The sequence below is a fragment of the Neofelis nebulosa genome, chromosome 9 (assembly GCF_028018385.1).
Source record: "Neofelis nebulosa isolate mNeoNeb1 chromosome 9, mNeoNeb1.pri, whole genome shotgun sequence".
In the NCBI taxonomy this organism is placed as follows: Eukaryota; Metazoa; Chordata; class Mammalia; order Carnivora; family Felidae; genus Neofelis; species Neofelis nebulosa.
Genome location: NC_080790.1, coordinates 111,278,670 through 111,296,229, shown reverse-complemented (window position 1 = coordinate 111,296,229; position 17,560 = coordinate 111,278,670). Strand labels below are relative to the sequence as shown.

At 47.7% G+C, this 17,560-nt stretch overlaps 1 protein-coding gene across 3 annotated transcripts; it reads left to right on the top strand.

Annotated features, from left to right (window-relative positions):
* The first annotated feature begins 2,652 nt into the window (after nt 1–2,652).
* On the top strand, nt 2,653–11,463 carry AP5S1 (adaptor related protein complex 5 subunit sigma 1). 3 transcript variants are annotated; one of them, XM_058685006.1, is made up of 3 exons: nt 2,653–2,928; nt 8,862–9,053; nt 10,322–11,463. In XM_058685006.1, the coding sequence occupies exons 2-3, from the start codon at nt 8,878–8,880 to the stop codon at nt 10,746–10,748; spliced, it is 603 nt and encodes a 200-aa protein (XP_058540989.1). In that variant the 5' UTR covers nt 2,653–2,928; nt 8,862–8,877; the 3' UTR covers nt 10,749–11,463. The 3 variants fall into 3 exon arrangements, with proteins under 3 accessions (XP_058540989.1, XP_058540987.1, XP_058540988.1); XM_058685004.1 differs by lacking the exon at nt 2,653–2,928 and adding an exon at nt 7,393–7,530; XM_058685005.1 differs by lacking the exon at nt 2,653–2,928 and adding an exon at nt 7,581–7,780.
* The last annotated feature ends 6,097 nt before the right edge of the window (nt 11,464–17,560 follow it).

Here is a 17,560-nt window from a genome sequence, read left to right as displayed (position 1 = left end):
TGATCAGGCAGCTGACACCAAGGGTAGCATTTATTCGGGTAAGGGGACTTGCCCCAGAAAAAAAGTGTGTAGACCCCTGAGGAACAGGGAGAAATGGGGAGTAGGGGGGAAGGCCCCAGGCACTGTCCTACTAAGATTTGCTTGCTCCACTCTGCTTAGGTGGTCCCAGGAAGCCCCACTCCCTCCTTCCTGGTTTATAGAGGAGGAAGGCTGCTGGATGCTCAGAGAGGGCATGTGGTTGCCTCCAAGTCACACAGCAAATACAAGCAGAGCAGGCATTCCAGCTGCCTAGGACTCTCCCACTTCTCACCTCCTGCCTTGGTCCCAGAAAAGCCAAGTGGGTGGGGCTAGGTTGCCTGGTTTCTACTCTGAGTGTCCTCTTTCCACCCCATGGGTCAGGGTCAGGCCACGTGGGAGGAAAGAGCCATGGGTGTTGAGTGTAAACACATAGGCTGTGTGCCAGGTGCTGACATCTGAGACTACATCTGTCCTCCTCATATCCCACCATCGGAGCCATAGTTGTGGTCATGGGGCATTCACACTGTTCCAGACACTTACACATTGTCTCCTAAGCTTACCAGGTAGGTATATAGCTCATTTTGCAGGGGAAGAGGAGGAGGAGTCAGGGAGAGGGCCTTGGTCAAGCTAGGAAACAAAACTTCCCCCAGAGAAGGTCCTGGTGCTCACATATACCTTGATGGGGGTGGGCCTGAGTCTAGGAGAGGGAATGCCAGAGGTTTGCCTCTCCAACTCGGGCCAGGACCCCATCTATCCCTGGAGTTCAGGGGATGGGGCAGAGGTGCCCCAATCTCTCCTCCCCCTAGCAAGAGAAGCGGTAACTTCTTTCCTGGATGCTCATGAAGGGACGCAGATCAGACAAGGAAGCAGTTTAAAAGCCTGGGCTGCTGGCCAGTTTTGAAGGTTGTTTTGCCCAGGCCAGGGTAGTTAAAGAGCATCATAGGGCCAGGCACAGGTGGGAAGCTGGCCTGTGCCAAGCTGACCAAGTCAGTGGGCACTAGTGGGGTGTGGACACCAGCTGAATTGCTCACTGGGTCACTTGCAAAAACAATTTTAAAAAATGTTTTATTTTTAATTTTTTTTTCAATGTTTTTTATTTATTTTTGGGACAGAGAGAGACAGAGCATGAACGGGGGAGGGGCAGAGAGAGGGAGACACAGAGTCGGAAACAGGCTCCAGGCTCCGAGCCATCAGCCCAGAGCCTGACGCGGGGCTCGAACTCACGGACCGCGAGATCGTGACCTGGCTGAAGTCGGACGCTTAACCGACTGCGCCACCCAGGCGCCCCAAATGTTTTCTTTTTAAATTGAAGAATAATCAACATCTCATCAAGGGCACACATCTTAAGCAGAGAACACAGACCCGAGGAACCATTACACAGCTCAAGATAAAGGACTTTTCTAGAATTCCATGAGGCTCTCTCTTGCTTCCTCCCAGTGCCTGCATCCCAGGGGTCCCCACTATTCTGACCTCTGTCAGGTAGATTTGTTTCTCCTGTCTTGAGCTTCATATACATGAAATCATACAGTTCATACCCTTACGTCTGGCTTCCTTCACTCAGCATGACTTTGAGATTCATTTATGTTTCCTTTAGCAGCGGTTTGTTCCTGTTCATTGCTGAACAGTATTCCACTGTGTGACTATACTCCTACATTGAATTATTCATTCTAAATTTTTTTCTTCTGGTTTTTACATTAAAAAATTAATATACAGGGGTGCCTGGGTGGCTTAGTTAAGCATCTGACTCTTGATCTCAGCTTAGGTCTTGATCTCAGGGTCATGAGTTCAAGCCCCACATTGGGCTCTGTGCTGGGTATGAAGCCTACTTAAAGAATATATAAAATAAAAGTGAAGATATAATTTATATATATCAAATTCACCCATTTGAGTGTACGATTCTGTGAGTTTTGACAAATGCATACAGTGTGTAATCACCATCACAATCAGGTATAGAACATTTTCATTCTGCCCTTGATGGATTATTTGAGGTGATTTCAAATGGTACCAGCAATACACCCAGGAGTGGCAATGCCGGGTCATAGTGTGTTTGCTCAGCTTTAGCGTTTTCTACCAGCAGAGTGAGAATTCTGCTGCCCCGTATGTTCATCACAATTGGTAAATTTTTTTTTTAAATTTTTTTTTCAACGTTTTTTATTTATTTTTGGGACAGAGAGAGACAGAGCATGAACGGGGGAGGGGCAGAGAGAGAGGGAGACACAGAATCGGAAACAGGCTCCAGGCTCCGAGCCATCAGCCCAGAGCCTGACGCGGGGCTCGAACTCACGGACCGCGAGATCGTGACCTGGCTGAAGTCGGACGCTTAACCGACTGCGCCACCCAGGCGCCCCACAATTGGTAAATTTTAATTTCTCTCTCTTAACCAGAAAACGTGACCGTTGTACATAGCAAAGTGCTCTGTTAAGTGCTGAACCTACACGTTGTGGTGTGGCAGCAGCAAGGCTCAAGCATTATTAAGCCCAGCCTGTTTTCTGACTCTCCTACATTGAAATATTGGTCTTAATTTCTTCCTCAAGTCAGGTTCTCTAAAAAGTTAAAGTGACTCCTCAGAGTCAGTTGGCTGTATGTCATTGGCTTGAGCCCATCCATTGACGACAGCTTACAGCCATCTAGAAAACTTGGGATTTCTAAAAAGTCTTCATATCTGGAATCAAACATGTAGGCGCCCACTTTCCAGAGGCAATGAAACTGTTCATACAGAAAGGAGGGATGTTTAGACAAGGAGGTCCACGGTCTCATGGAATCTGGAAACAATCAGGAGAGGGAAGTTGAGTAATGACGGGGAAGTTGCTGTTCTGCAGCCAGGAAAGCCATGCCTTGAGAGAACGCTGGAGGACGTGGACTTGTTCACAGCCGATTGTTCAAAGAAGACAGTTGGTTACGGGACAGAAGGTAAGAAGCATTCCTGCCCAGCCCACACAGGAATTGGTGTGGGTGCCAGCCGTGTGCCGCTAGGCAGCCTCCGCCCCACCCAGCTGCACCAGCACACGCCCCTGGGAGGGCTGCCAGGCTCTGAGTCAGCGGGGCCTGAGGCAGCCGGAGGGGAGGAAGCCTCACGTGGCCGGGTCCCAGCCGCCTCGTGGGGCCTTCTGGCTGTCAGCCCTGCAGGAAGCGCGGCTGTTTGAAAGAACGAATCACACATGGCCTCCTCCTCCTGGAGCCCAGCCAAGACTACTTCCACGGGGCCTGGGGCTCCCTGAGGGTGGGATGGAGCTCCCAGGGTTGGGTTGTAGAAGGTATGCAGGGCTGGAGTTGGAGGAGGCTTATGGTCTTCTGAAATTTGGAGCAGGGGCTGAGTCAGCCCCTGGGGCCACTGTGAGGGGACAGGGAGGAAGGGGGACACACAAGGTGGGGGGAGGGGCAGGCTGAAATCTACGGACATGCACATCTCCCTTAGCACGTAACCTCAGGAAAGTTACTTGAGTTCACTGTGCCTTAATTTCCTCATCTGTAAAATGGGGATTGTAAATGCCCTCCTTCAAAGGATTGCGGGTTGGATCAAATGAGTTAGTGTATGTAAAGCTCTCAGAACAGAACCTGTCTACAGCGAGTGCCATACAAGAGTTGGCTATGGCTGTTACTACTTAGGGCCGGTGTGAGGATTAAAGAACAGACAGGTAAAAAGGATGAGCCTGAAAACAATTAGAAGAAAGGGGTACAGGCTGAGGGTTTTGTCCCTTTTCTGCACATGGGCAAGCCCCAGGGTTGTAGGAGAAAAGCCCAAATGCTGTATGTAGGCTGGTGGTCTACTGCACCAGTCCAGGTAGCAGTTAGGAAGCTGTGGAAGGGGATGTGGTGGAGACAGAGGAGGAAGCCATCTGTGTGGCTGGTGGAAAGCTGCCCGCACAAGGCAATGCCATCTGTGAGATGACTCAGGGAGGTGGAGGGGGATGGAAGAACAAGGCTGGCCTGAATTTGGTCCCCTTTATTCTACAGCAGCCTTATCCACTTAATCTCAGCCCGCCTGGATTCTCAAAAAAGCAGATCCCTTCTTCTGCTTAGTTTGCTATTCTACTCTTTGAGAAATGGCTAGACATCCTTATCAGAGAGTCATTCAGAAAATCCACTGCCTGGTGCTGGCAGATTCTACCCAATTGCCCTCCCCACATCCAGAAGTAGGTGGTGGCTCAACTAGTCTGGCCTGAGGACTCAGGGTCTGTAAAGACCTTCAATATGGGTTCCCAGCTGTCAAAAACTAATGGGGCTGTCCCCAGGGAGTGAGTTCTCTGTCCCTGGAGATGTGTAAGCAGGACCTGGGGGTTGGTTCTAACATCTGGGAGAAGCAGCAGAGCTTCCCAAACCAGGCTGCCCACCAGTGATCAGGACACTGCTACGGCTTGGGTAGGTGCGGAACGGAAACTGCTTTCCAAGTTGAATCAGTATCAGTCATCGTGCACACATCACGGTGTTAGGCACCAAAGGGCACTGGAAAAGGCAGGCACCAGGCTGCCTGCCACCATGGGGTAGGCCTCACCCTGACATGGGTAGGGAGCAGTGGAGGATGGGAGTGTAGGGAAGGGGCCCAATGTAAGAGGGTACAGGCAACCCCCCACCCCAGTTCAGAGGACCACTGAGAAGACCACTGGGGAGTGGGGTGATAGGCACCTCTGCACACAGCCAGAGGGAGCAGAGGGGGAATGATAGGAAGGTGTGATCCTGAGCCACTTCTAGACAGGTGGGCCAGGCCCTAAATCCAGCCACCTTCCTCATTCAATCTCCTCTAGTTTTTGTGTAGTGCTTTATTTTACTTTCCTTTCTTCTCTTCAGTTTCTCTCTCTCTTACACACACACACACACACACACACACACACACACACACACACTCTCCATATCCCACAAACCCACATCTGCACCTATTGTATGCCTGGCCCAGCTGCAACCTGTAGGGTAACCACTATGAAAGGCTCACACACATGAACATGCAACGCATGTTGCTTCCACCGCACTCAGACTGTTCCATTCTGTCGTGAGGACCGGTCTTATAATTCCAGGAGGCACTGGAAGGTCAGCCTGTCCGTCCCTCTGCCTCCCATCAGACCAGAACACCCCACTTGCTTTCCAGTGCTGACCAACACCTCTCTGACACCTTCTCCTATCTTGCCTCTGTATTAAGGGTTGTCAACATGCATTGATTTACCAAGTGCCTACTGTATGCCAGGCAACACCCTGACCACTTCACGTTGCCTCAATTAGGCATGAATTAGACTGTATGTAACGGCAACCCCACACAGCTGTTTAACAAAATAAATGTGTGTGCTCCTCACTCAGCAAGAAGGCTCTGCAGCATCTTGGGGGACCCAGGCTCCTTCCTGCCTCACTGTCCTCAGCTCATGGCTTTAGACCTGGAAATCACAGGCTGGCTGAAGGCTGCAAAGAGTCAGGCATGGCACCTGAGTCTGCTCTGCTACTTGTCAAGACACTACCTCCATCTGGGCCCTCCAAAGCCCTGCATAGTAGTGGCTCAGGCTAGATTTTCACTGCTGTCTCCTTTACATACCTCGCGAGGCCAGCCCCTCAGTGGCCTGGGACTTGGGAGTGGACTCACTGCCTAAGGAATGGACAGAGACGCCTGGGTGGCTCAGTCGGTTGAGTGTCCGACTCTTGATTTCAGCTCAGGTCAGGATCCCAGGGTCGTGGGATTAAGCCCCACATTGGGCTCCATGCTGAGTGTGTGGAGCCTGCTTAGGATTCTCTTTCTCCCTCTGCCCCTCTCCCCCATTTGAGCTTTCTAAAAAGAAAAAAAAATAAATTTAAAAATAATTTTTTAAAAAAGGAACGGACAGAGGCTGGAATACTGTATTCCAGATGCCAGGTGGCCCCAAGCAACCACAGCCCTTGGCCAGGTCTCTGCTGTAATCAGTTGGCAGACATGGGTCCTGGCTGAGCGTGATAGGGACCAGCAACCAGGAACTGAGCCAACATGACCCCAGTCTTGTGACTGAGTTCTCACACGGTCTCTGGGCCTGCCCCTCCATCTACAAATATATGTTGTACATGTGTTCAAAATGCCCCTATGCCCTAGTCAGACCCTGCCCCTTTCCTGTAGCCTTCCTTCAATGCTGCCCTGCCCAGGTCCTGTAGCCAATGCATGCCTTGCCCTTGGAGGGTCCTGGCTCCAGGGTCCCCACCTTGGCTGCCCGGCTCTTCATTTCTTCAGTCACCAAGGAGTGTGTTCTTGTCGGCTCCAGGCCTACTTTGTGCATGGCCCTGGGGAGGGAACATGTGTGCCATGGCCTGTGTATACCCCATGGGAGACATCACCATCACAGGCAGACCCTCAGCAATGGGTGCAAAGAGAGCAGCTGAACGCTAATGGGCAGTCCAGGCAAGAAAGTTTCCCCTAAGTTTTGGTCTGAGCACATTTTGAAGGGGAAAAAGCGGGGGAGGAAAGGGCATTCCAGGCTGAGGGAACAGCCAGTGTGGAAGCTCTGAGGAACAGAACACTGGGAGGCTTGAGTGGTTCACTTGCTAATAGGCAAAAGTGTACATGCATGTGTGGGGATGCCCAGGGTAGGCAGTGAGGCTCAGGATAGACCTTGCCGGGTCGCAAACACCTCTGGGCTGAGTCTCTAATTGGGGCTGGAGGCAGATGGACTGCCAGGCCCCTTTTAGGTTGAAAGAATAAATCTCTTCACTATACCTTTGACAGCCTCCCTCAAAGAGGTGTCAACTTGTTACAGGTGGAAGTACCAAAGGAAAAACTGGTCAGCCTACTAAACCCTTCATTGGGGTCCAACGAAGTGACTCACCTGCCAGGAACACAAACTTGTGACAGGGGTGGGCTAGGGGGATGGGGGGGGGCAGGGATAAATTTGAATCATTCTACTCGAAACCGAACCCTGGCCTTAACCCACCTCAGGAACCCACAACCCTAAACCCTCCCCGAAGAAATGCCTAAATATGCATCTTTGTCCTGAAGTCACAATTTCCAAAAGCAAAGCCCAGGAACCTGCATTTTAACAGGCACCCCACTGACTCCCATGCATAATGGCCAGTTTGAGAACAAGCCCCGCACCTTTAGGCCCCACGAGCCTCGGAAGGTTCGCAGGGACCTCGGCGTCCGAACCCCTCCTGCTTGCAACTACGCGGCCTCCCGGCCTTTTCCGGAAGGTTCACATGCCGGGTCGCTGCGCCCTCTCGCGGTCGACGGGGGCTGTGGCCTGGGGCTCGGCTGGTCCAGGGGCTCCGAGTAGGAACACCCATACCCTGTCTGGAAATAATGGGCATGGGCCTTGCTGGGAGCTCGAAGCAAGGGGTCTTTGATCGGAGGGCAAAAGCTGCCCTCGCCGGGGGCCCGGGTGTCAGAACACCGCCCCTCCCCACTCTCGGCGCAGCACTCCGGGCGCGCGGGCCCCGCCCACCTTGCGCGCGTCACCTCGTGCGCGCTCTCGCGACCGGCGTGCGCAAGCGCCCAGGGGCTTCGCAGCCGCCATTACTCTCCCACTGCCGGGTCCTGCGGCCTGTTAGCAGAAGTCCGCAGGCAGGGAAGGAAGGGTGAGTACGACGCCTGGAGGACAGCGGCCCCGGGGCTCAGGAACAGCACACTCAGGGCGGGGTGCCTGGCTTAAGTCTGTCTGACTGGAGCAAGAAACTACAACCCCCCAAATGCCCTGCGCCACAGGGTTGCGCGAGGCAGTGACGTGAGAGTTTTTGTCGCTACCATTTGTGGGCAGGGGGGACGCGGTGGCGGAGGCTGATGACGCGCTCTTCTTGCCGCTGGAGGGTCACCGGAGGTCAGCGCCAGGTCAGCTGGCTCCCGCTCTCAGAGCGCCTTCGCGAACCTTCTTGCTTGACCAGTCTAAACTGACGATCTATTTACCCTTAATCACAGATAACAGATATTTGTTTACTATGTACCCGCTGCCTTTCCATCCCTGGCTGGCCACTGAACCAGCCAGACACCCTTATTATTAGTATCATTACTTAGTAGTCTTTTTTTAATTTTTTTAAATTTTTTTTTAACGTTTATTTATTTTTGAGACAGAGACAGAGCATGAACGGGGAAGGGTCAGAGAGAGGGAGACACAGAATCTGAAACAGGCTCCAGGCTCTGAGCTGTCAGCACAGAGCCCGACGCGGGGCTCGAACCCACAGACTGCGAGATCATGACCTGAGCCGAAGTCGGCCGCTTAACCGACTGAGCCACCCAGGCGCCCCGTAGTCTTTATTTTTAAGTAATCTGAAACTTACAGAAAATTTTAAGAGTTTCTTGTAAAGAGCTATCTCATACCCTTTGATAATTAAGTTAGCTGCAGATACGATGCCATTTTAGCTCAATGTTTAGAGGTATGTCAGTGTGTATTTTCTAAAAACGAGAACATTCTCCCACATTCAAAATTAGGTAACATTGGTCAAGACTATTATCTAGAATGTTTCCAGTTGCCCTACTAGTGCTGTACGTTGAAACTACCCTTTTCTTGGCCGGGGATCCCACACACACATCCCACACACAGGCAGCGTTCAGCTGGCCTTGTCTCTTTAGTCTCTTTCAGTCTGGAGCAGTGCTCCCCAGCTTCTGTTGACTCTCATGACACTTTTTGAAGATTCCTGGCCATTTGTTTTGTAGTTTTGTAGGTTTGGGGTTGTCTGAGATTTCTTCACTTGACCTTAGCCAAAAGGCAGAGAAGCAATTGAGATTTCTTCACCATTGACTTTGTTGTGGGCAGAAGTGCTGCTGACCAGACACCATTATGGCGAGGCGGGGAGTGTGTCTTGGGTGGCTGAGGAGCACCATTGACCAGCCACAGCAGCCTCTGGACATGCTGCCTTGTGGCTGCCCTGTGACTTTAACACCCATCTCACTGAGGTCTCTGGCTTCCCTGTAGTGCCTGCCCTGGAGCTATGGTCCACGCCTTCCTCATCCACAACTTGCGGGCTCCGCAGGCCCAGGACACGGGCCTTTGCCGAGTGCTCTACTCCTGCGTCTTTGGTGCCGAGAATTCACCTGATGACCCACGGCCACATGGTGCTGAGAGGGACAGGCTCCTTCGAAAGGAGCAGATTTTGGCTGTGGCCAGGTAACATATGGGCCTTCACTGAACACATGCCTGATAATGATAGGTTTTCTGCGGGGCACAGAGAATCAGACTAAAGCAGAGACAGAGTTTTAGAGTAGTGTTTCCATGAGCTGTCCACAGTTGTTCACAAGCGTTATGTGAAAAGGGGTTAAAGAAATAATAACAGTACGGTCATCATCGTTAACTATTATAGTTAGCATTTATTTAGCCTGTACATATGTGCTAAGAGTTTATGTTCTGAGCATTTCATGTATATGGACTCATTAATCCTTGTAACCGTCTATTGAGATAGATACAGTTATTATCCCTACCTTGCAGGTGAATAAACTGAGGTACAGAGACTTTAAGGAACTTAACCTGCCCAAGGTTATGTAACTGGAACATGGCAGAGCTGGGATTTGGGTGTAGGCAGGCAGATCCTGGAACATGCTTTGCAGTGCAGGACTTCTCAGGGCCATTAGTATGCCTGTAGGTTTTACGAATCCCTAAGGAGGAGTGAGAATGTCATACATGGGAGTGCTGAGCCCAGAGTCTCCTGAAAGCCACTGAAAGAGCAGTGTGTGGGAAATACTGTTCCAGATGTAGTGGCTGGCCTTGGACCTTCCCATCCTAGACCCAGATGGAGCCAGCCAGTGCCAGAATCTCTTGACCTCTCTGCCTTTTGTGTCCGGGGATTAGCATTCTCCAATGGGCAGCCCTGTGTTAGCCTCTTGGCCATCCCCTTGTTCCTCTGGGCCTCCACCCCTCTCCTGTAGCACAGAAAATTAAATGCCTTTAAAACCAGCCTGTGCATGGCCCAAATTAGAAAGTGATTCAGGAGGGATCAGAGAGTGATTTCAAAAACCTGAATGGCCAAGTGGACGGTCTTTCTTTTTTATTTGGAAAGGGTTGCAGGATGGTGGTGGAGAGGTTGGACAGGCCAGTTGCATTTCTTCATTTCTCATGGCTTGCGTTTCTTTATGTTAAGGAAGCCTCTGTGAAGCTAGTGGTGGCAGGATCTTTTTCCCCTGGTGCCCTTTCCTGGCTCAAAGAGCTGTGTTCAAAACCTGCCTTCTCTTGAACACATGGAGTGAAATGGTTCAGGGCCTGGAGATGGGAGCCTGGATTCCTGTCATGGCTCATGCTGCCTGCTCTGTGGTCCTGGGCAGGTCACTTAGTCTCTCTGGGGCTAAGTTTCTACATCTGAGATATGGAGTTAATAGCACCTCTCAGTTTTAGGGGTGGTCATGAGGATGACAGAAATCAGTGACCCACCCCACTCTTCCCAGGCAGGTGGAATCCATGTGCCAGCTTCAGCAGCAGGCATCTGGCCGGACCTCCGTGGACCCGCAGCTTCAGTCCTCAGATGAGCCAGTGCCCCTGCATGAGGCCCCACATGGGGCCTTCCGCCTGGCCGCAGGGGACCCTTTCCAGGAGCCTCGGACAGTGGTGTGGCTGGGTGTGCTCTCATTAGGCTTCGCCCTGGTGCTGGATGCCCATGAGAACCTGCTGCTGGCTGAGAGCACACTCCGGCTGCTGGCACGCCTCCTTCTGGATCACCTCCGGCTGCTTACCCCCAGCACCAACCTCTTGCTTAGGGCTGATCGCATCGAGGGCATCCTTGCCCGCTTCCTACCCCATGGTCAACTGCTCTTCCTCAATGACCAGTTTGTCCAGGGTCTGGAGAAGGAACTCAGTGCTTCCTGGCCCCGCTGACCCCTCACTGGGATGGGGCTTCCTCAGGGGCAGGGAGGGAGGACAGGGATGGATGGACACACAGCCAGGTGAATCTTGGCATTGGCCTCCTTCCCAGCCTGCTCCCAGCTCTGCTGTGCTACCACATCCAGGACAAGTGGACGGGACAAGCTGGCAGAAAAGAGGGCTGGGCAAAGGGTGGTGAGGAGGAATCCCAGGACATCCTGTGCCTAGAGCTGCCATGTGACTCATTTAGACTGCATAGTGGACCAGTCTCACCTGTCCTTGACCCCAGTTTCTCCCATCCCCGGCAGCCAGCCCCCAAAACAGTCCACCAGTTGCTAGTGTTGGAGCATGAGGAGTGGAACTCAGCCCACTTTCTCCTTCCAAACCCACAGTCCTCACAGTGCAAAAGGAACCTGAGACTCCCAGGGTGGGGGAGCTGGTTGCTGTATTTGCACCCACTTAGGCAACATTATCAACAAGGATTTTGTCAGTGAGGACCTGCTCAGTGTCCAGCCCCACCACAGTTCACAAATGTGTCTGTCGTTCATTCAGCAGGGGGATTCTGTAGCTCTCTTTGGGCCCATCCCTTGCCCACCAGGCAACCTCAAGATAATGCTAGGTTTCCTTTGTCTTCAGGGAGAGAAGATACCATCAGATGGGTGCAAAAAGTCTAGCCAGGATGAAGTTGTCTTTCTTGTTTTGAATTAAAAGCACTGATTGTGTGATTTCATTCTTTGTTTCTGTAAGTTTGGATAATGTATATTTGCTCTTATGAGTACGTGTCTCTTTGGCACTGAGCTGGGTATCTGAGATTTCATGATCAAAGATGCCCCCAAGAAGCATCTTGGGAGGTCTCCACCTCTTGTGCCCCATATCACCCCTGTCACCTTATGTGCCTCCTTTGGGTGGTAGTACTTGTTTTCTGTACCAAAATGTAGCAGGTTGGTGTGGATCTCTGAGAAGCAGAGCCTGAGACGAGGATTAGAGGATTAGTTACAAGTTGCTTACATGGGAGGTGATTCCAGGAAGTACTGGAAGGGAAGGCAGCCCATACAGGTACATTATCAAGGGTGGGTCCGGAGCTTAGTGCTTCTGGGGGCCTGTAACACAACAGTCACTTTTGAGTGACCTTGCTTCAAGGGCGAGGGACTAAGAATGTTTGTCTGCCATTCTCTTCAGTCAGTGGTTTTGAGTTGGTCTTAAGACAAATTACCTGGCTCTTTCTGCCCCCAGAAAAAAAGCATTGTGGTGCTGGGCCTGGCTGCATGATGGTCAAACCCAAAAGGATATGGGTGGGGCACCAAACTCCTGTTATGAGTCTTTAACCAGCAGCTCCTTGTGGTGGTTTAAAATGATTCAATTGGGGGCGCCGTCTGTTAAGCACCTGACACTTGGTTTCAACTTAGGTCATGATCTCATGGTTCGTGAGCCCCAAGTCGGCCTTCTTGGGATTCTCTCTCTCCCACTTTGTCCCTCCCCTATTTGTGTGTGTGCATGCATGCACTCTCTATCTCAAATAAGTAAACGTTAAAAAAAAAAAAAAAAACTGGAAAAAAAATTTCTTTAGTCTTTATTGTCAGTACCACACTGTCTTGATTACTGTTGCTTTAGATAGTAGTAAGTCTTCAAGGCAGATAGTGTCAGTCCTCCAACTTTGTTCTTCAATAATGAGTTGGCTAGGGGTACCTGGGTGGCTCAGTCAGGTAAGCATCCTGACTTCAGCTCAAGTCGTGATCTCATGGTTCATAAATTTGAGCCCCACATCTGACTCTGCTGTCAGCGAGCGCTGAGCCCACTTTGGATCCTCAGTCTCGCTCTCTCTGCCCATCCTATGCGCTCTCTCTCTCTCTCAAAAATAAATAATAATAAAAAAAGTATTTAAAAAAATAATGAGTTGGCTAATCTCAGTCTTTTGCCTTTCCATATAAACTTTAGAATCAGTTTTTCAAATCCACGAAATGACTTGTTGGGAATTTAATTGGGATTGCACTGAATATGTAGATCAAATAGATCACATTGGGAAGAACTGACATTTTGACAGTATCGAGTCTTCCCATCCACAAACAGGGAATATGCACTTACTTTGTTCTCCTTTTATTTCTTTCATCAGAGTTTTATGGTTTTCCTCATAACAAATCTTGTTAGACTTGTACCTAAGTTTCATTTTGGGGATGTTAATGGTACCTGTGTAAATGGCAATACATTTTTAATTTCAAATTCCATTTGTTCATTGTTGGTATAGAGGAGAGGGAATGACTTTTGAACATTAACTTATATCCTGCAACCTTGCTGTGATCATTTGTTAGTTCCAACAGGTTTTTCTTCTTTTTTTTTTTAAGTTTATTTATTTATTTTGGCGGGGGGGTGGTGCAGAGAGAGAGGGAGAGAGAGAATCCCAAGCAGGCTCCACACTGTCAGCAAGGAGCCTAGCCCAGCTCGGGGCTCAATCTCACTAACTGTGAGATTGTGACCTGAGCTGAAACCAACTGTTGGAGGCTTAATTGACTGAGCCACCCAAGCGCCATTCCCCCACCCCAACAGTTTTTTCTTTCTGATTCTTTCAGATTTTCTACAGAGGCAATCATGTCATCTGTGTACAGGTGTAGTTTTATTTCTTCCTTCCACATATATAGCTGTTATTTCCTTTTCTTATTGAATGAATTGCACTTCCAGTACAGTGTTGAAAACCAGTGGTGAGATGGGACATCCATTTCTTGTTCTTGATCTCAGTGGGGAAGCTTCTAGTTTCTTGCCATTGACTATGATGTTGGCTATAGATTTTTGTAGATATTCTGTATTAAGTTGAGGAAGCTCCTCTCTATTCCTAGTTTGCTGGGAGTTTTTTGTTTTAAATCATGAATGGATGTTAGATTTTGTCAAATGCTTTTTCTGTATCTGTTTTTATGACCATATGACTTTTCTTCTTTAGTCTGATGGATTGATTACATTAACTAATTTTCAAATGTTGAACCAGCCTTGCATACCTGGGATAAATCCCACTTGGTCATGTTGTATAATTCTTTTTATACATTGTTGGGTTCTATTTGCTAATATTTTACCTCTATGTTCATGAGCAATATTGGCCTGTAGTTCTCTTATAATATCTTTGTCTGATTTTGGTATTGGGGTAATATTGCCTCGTAGAATGAGTTAGGAAGTATTCCCCCTCCTTCCATTTTCTGGAAGAGATTTGAGAGAATTGGTATATTTTCTTTCTTAAATGTTTGGTAGAATTACCAGTGAACCCATCTGGGCCAGCCTTGAATTTTTTAACTAAATTTTATTTTCCAAATAGGTAACATGATTTAGAAGTCAGAATGATAAAAAAATTTTCACTGAAAAACTTGCTCCCACCTCTGTCCCATCCATTCTGTTCCCCCCACTATCCCAAAGGGTGATAGCTTTCTATATTTTCTACATATCTATCTCTCTTATACAAATACAAGCAAATACGAACTTGGGTTCTTATTCCACTTCCTGCCTGCATTGTTTTCTTACACTATAGGCCAGCTTGATATAGGGTTCTGCACTTGCTTGTTTCACTTAACAGTGTTGCCTGGAGATCTTTTCATAGCAGTACATAGGATTCTTATTCTTAAATTTTTAAGTTTGTTTATTTATTGAGAGAAACAGAAAGAGGGGGAGGGGCAAAGAGAGAGAGAGGGAGAGAGAATCCCAAGTAGGCTGTGCACTGATGCGAGGCTTGATCTCACAGTGAGACCATGACCTAAGCCAAAATCAATAGTTGGACATTAACCAACTGAGCCATCCAGGTGCCCCTTATTCTTTTTTATTCTTTACTCATTATATGAGTATATTATAGTTCATTTAACAGATCTAAGAATTACTGTGAAATATCTCACATTTATAAAACGGTGGTTAGAATCATAATCTGAGTACCCATCATTAAACTTGCAAAAGCATTAACTCATTAATTTCTGCCATTTTTATTAAGTCCTTCCTTCTGTTTTCATTTCCTTCTGTTATCTATAACTCTTTAAGGGTGCTTAATTCTTTTGTTTTCAGGTTTTTTTAAAAAAAATTGGTATTTGTGTTTTAAGTTAAGAATTTTCCTCTGACAACTATTTTAGCTATATCCCATAGGTGCTGACATGTGGTGTTTTCTCTAATGATATTTTCTGGAAAACCTGCAGTGTAATTTCTTTCCTCTTTGATTCCCTATTTTTACATGACCATGTAAGAACAATATTCCTGAGTTCTTGTATGTTCAAAAAAATAATAATAATTTGGAACCTGTATACTTACCTTTTTGGTCTGGGTGCCCCAAAGATTCTTTATTTTCCAGTAATATTACTAGAATATATTTTGTAGTGTAAACATGGTGTGTTTTTTGTTCAAATGTAGATTGAAATTCTTATTTCAGAAACATTTCCCTGAATTATATCTTTTTTTTTTTTTAAGGTTTTTATTTTTAAGTAATCTCTGCACCCAACATGGGGCTGGAACTCACAGTCCTGAGATCAAGAGTTGCATGCTACACTGACTGAGCCAGCCAGGAGTCCCTGAGTTATATCTTTAATAGTTATTGTATTTCATTGGTTTTGTTCTCTTCAGGGATTCCAGTGAAGCACTAGTTGGCTCTCCTTTTCCTGTTATCCATGGCTATGTTTTTTCTCCCTAATCCTTTTTAAAAATCATTATTGTTGAAGTATAATTGACATACAATGTTATATTAGCTGCAGGTGTACAACAGATTGAGTCAACAATTCTGTACATTATGCATGGGTCCCCATAAGTGTAGATACCATCTGTCACCATACGACGTTACAACAGTATTACTGACTATATGCCCTATCTGTATTTTTCATCTCTGTGATTTACATATTTTATACTGGAAGTTTGTATCTCTTAATTCCCTTTATCTGTTTCACCCATCCTTTCACTACCTAATCTTTGTAACATGGCAGATCCCTGAAAGCATCAGAAAAGGAAAATGACTTTCTCAAGATGTATCTCTTGTTTTCCAGTAGGAACGGCAGTGCAGAGGCTCCACTGGACCCAGTTTAGCTTAACCTAGGAGAGAGCTTGCAGGCTATGAAGTCCCTGAGGCTCACCTGTGTGACTCAGACCTCTACCTTCTGGATGGTTCCAGGTCCTCCATTCTGTGGAGTTGGTGCATCCCCTTAGTATTTCAGTGGCAGTTGGTCGAGCCCTCATCCCACCTGCAGGGGGATACTGAGCACTGAGCACATCATATGTGTCTCTGAGGCATCACTTCTTGTCTTCTTGGCTTCTGTGGTGTTGTCAGGCTCCCTCAGGTCCCAAGACATGTGGCTCTTCTCTTCTCCCTGTCGTGCTGTGTCTGCCCAGACTCCGAATACATGCTCTTTCCCTTGATGCCCCAGAATCAGGCATTTGGGTGGTAGCAAACTTTAAAGGTTAGAAGGATAGAGAGGAGTTATCCTAAAGAACAGAGCAAAAAACTTAAGATTGATTGTTAGACATTCCTGTTCTCTGAGTCTCTAGACCATTCCCTCTAAAGGGATGTTCTTACTCTCAGTTCCTTCTGGAGCCTCAGCCACCCATCAGCTTTCAGGCTGCTCCCTTCTTTCTTATCTTTTTATTAAAAATTGTTTTTCTTCTTTTTATTGTAAAGTATATATAACATAAAATTGACCATTTTAACTATTTTTAAGTGTACAATTTCGTGGCAGTAAGTACATTCACAGTATTGTATCTGTTCCAGCTTGTTTTCTTCATGTGAAACAGAAACTGCATCCATTAAGCAGTGCCTCCCCATGCTTCCTCCTGTACTCTCTGTTCTTAGCAGCCTTGTTTTATTCGTGTTCATTCCCCCCTGTCCTGTTCATATTGAGCAGTGTGTTCTTAGCAGCCTTGTTTTATTCGTGTTCATTCCCCCCTGTCCTGTTCATACTGAGCAGTGTAAGGCCTCATTGCCCACCCAGCTTGGTTCCAGCCTACCTGTTGATAGTATATCTGTGCCCACTTAAAAAAGAGAAAGAAAAAGACTGTTCTGGGATTCCATCTGCAGCAACTCAAAGCATATTTTCTTCCTTCCTTCCTTCCTTCCTTCCTTCCTTCCTTCCTTCCTTCCTTCCTTCCTTCCTTCCTTCCTTCCTGTTATTTATTTATTTTGAGAGAGAATGAGAGAACACAAGCGGGGAAAGGGCAGAGAGAAGAAGAGACAAAATCTCAAGCAGACTCTGCACCATCAATGCAGAGCCCAATGTGGGACTCGAACTCACAAGCCCACGAGATCATGACCTGAGTGGAGATCGAGAGTCGGATGCTTAACTGACTACGCCATCCAGGTGCTCCTCAAACCACATTTTCAATGTTCTGCATTGAACTCACAAACTCTTATAGGAAATGATTAAATTCTCAAGCAAGGCCTCCTTCCCCACTAATCTCTGTAAGCTGAAGGGGATCATAGAAAGATGTATTCTTCCAGACATGAATTATATATTCCCCTTAAGAAGCAGATACAGCGGTTTTATCAGTTTTCTCCGCCTCCTTCCACCCATCACATATGCTTATTTGTGTGTTATTTAGTTTAATGTTTTTTTCCCCATCAGGTTACACCTCCAGGAGGATTTACATTGTGTCTCTTGTTTTCTAGTTAAACATAGCACCTGGCACATAGCAGGCACCCAAAATATGTTAAATGAATGAATGCACAGAATGAATAGGTGGTTTATAAGAGACCCTTGGGGCCAGGGAGTCTGCAACATCACCATGTAACAACTTTTTATTTCTCCTGGGAAAGCAGATAGAAATAGCAGACTGCCTCTGCTATCTCTCAAGGATGGTAGGCCCAAGATCACATGTCCCTCTCCCAGATGATA

Coding starts and splice junctions, on each gene's coding strand:
- AP5S1 (XM_058685006.1), top strand. CDS start 8,878: ATGGTCCACGCCTTCCTCATCCACAACTTGCGGGCTCCGCAGGCCCAG. Junction 9,054..10,321: donor CAGATTTTGGCTGTGGCCAG/GTAACATATGGG, acceptor CACTCTTCCCAG/GCAGGTGGAATCCATGTGCC.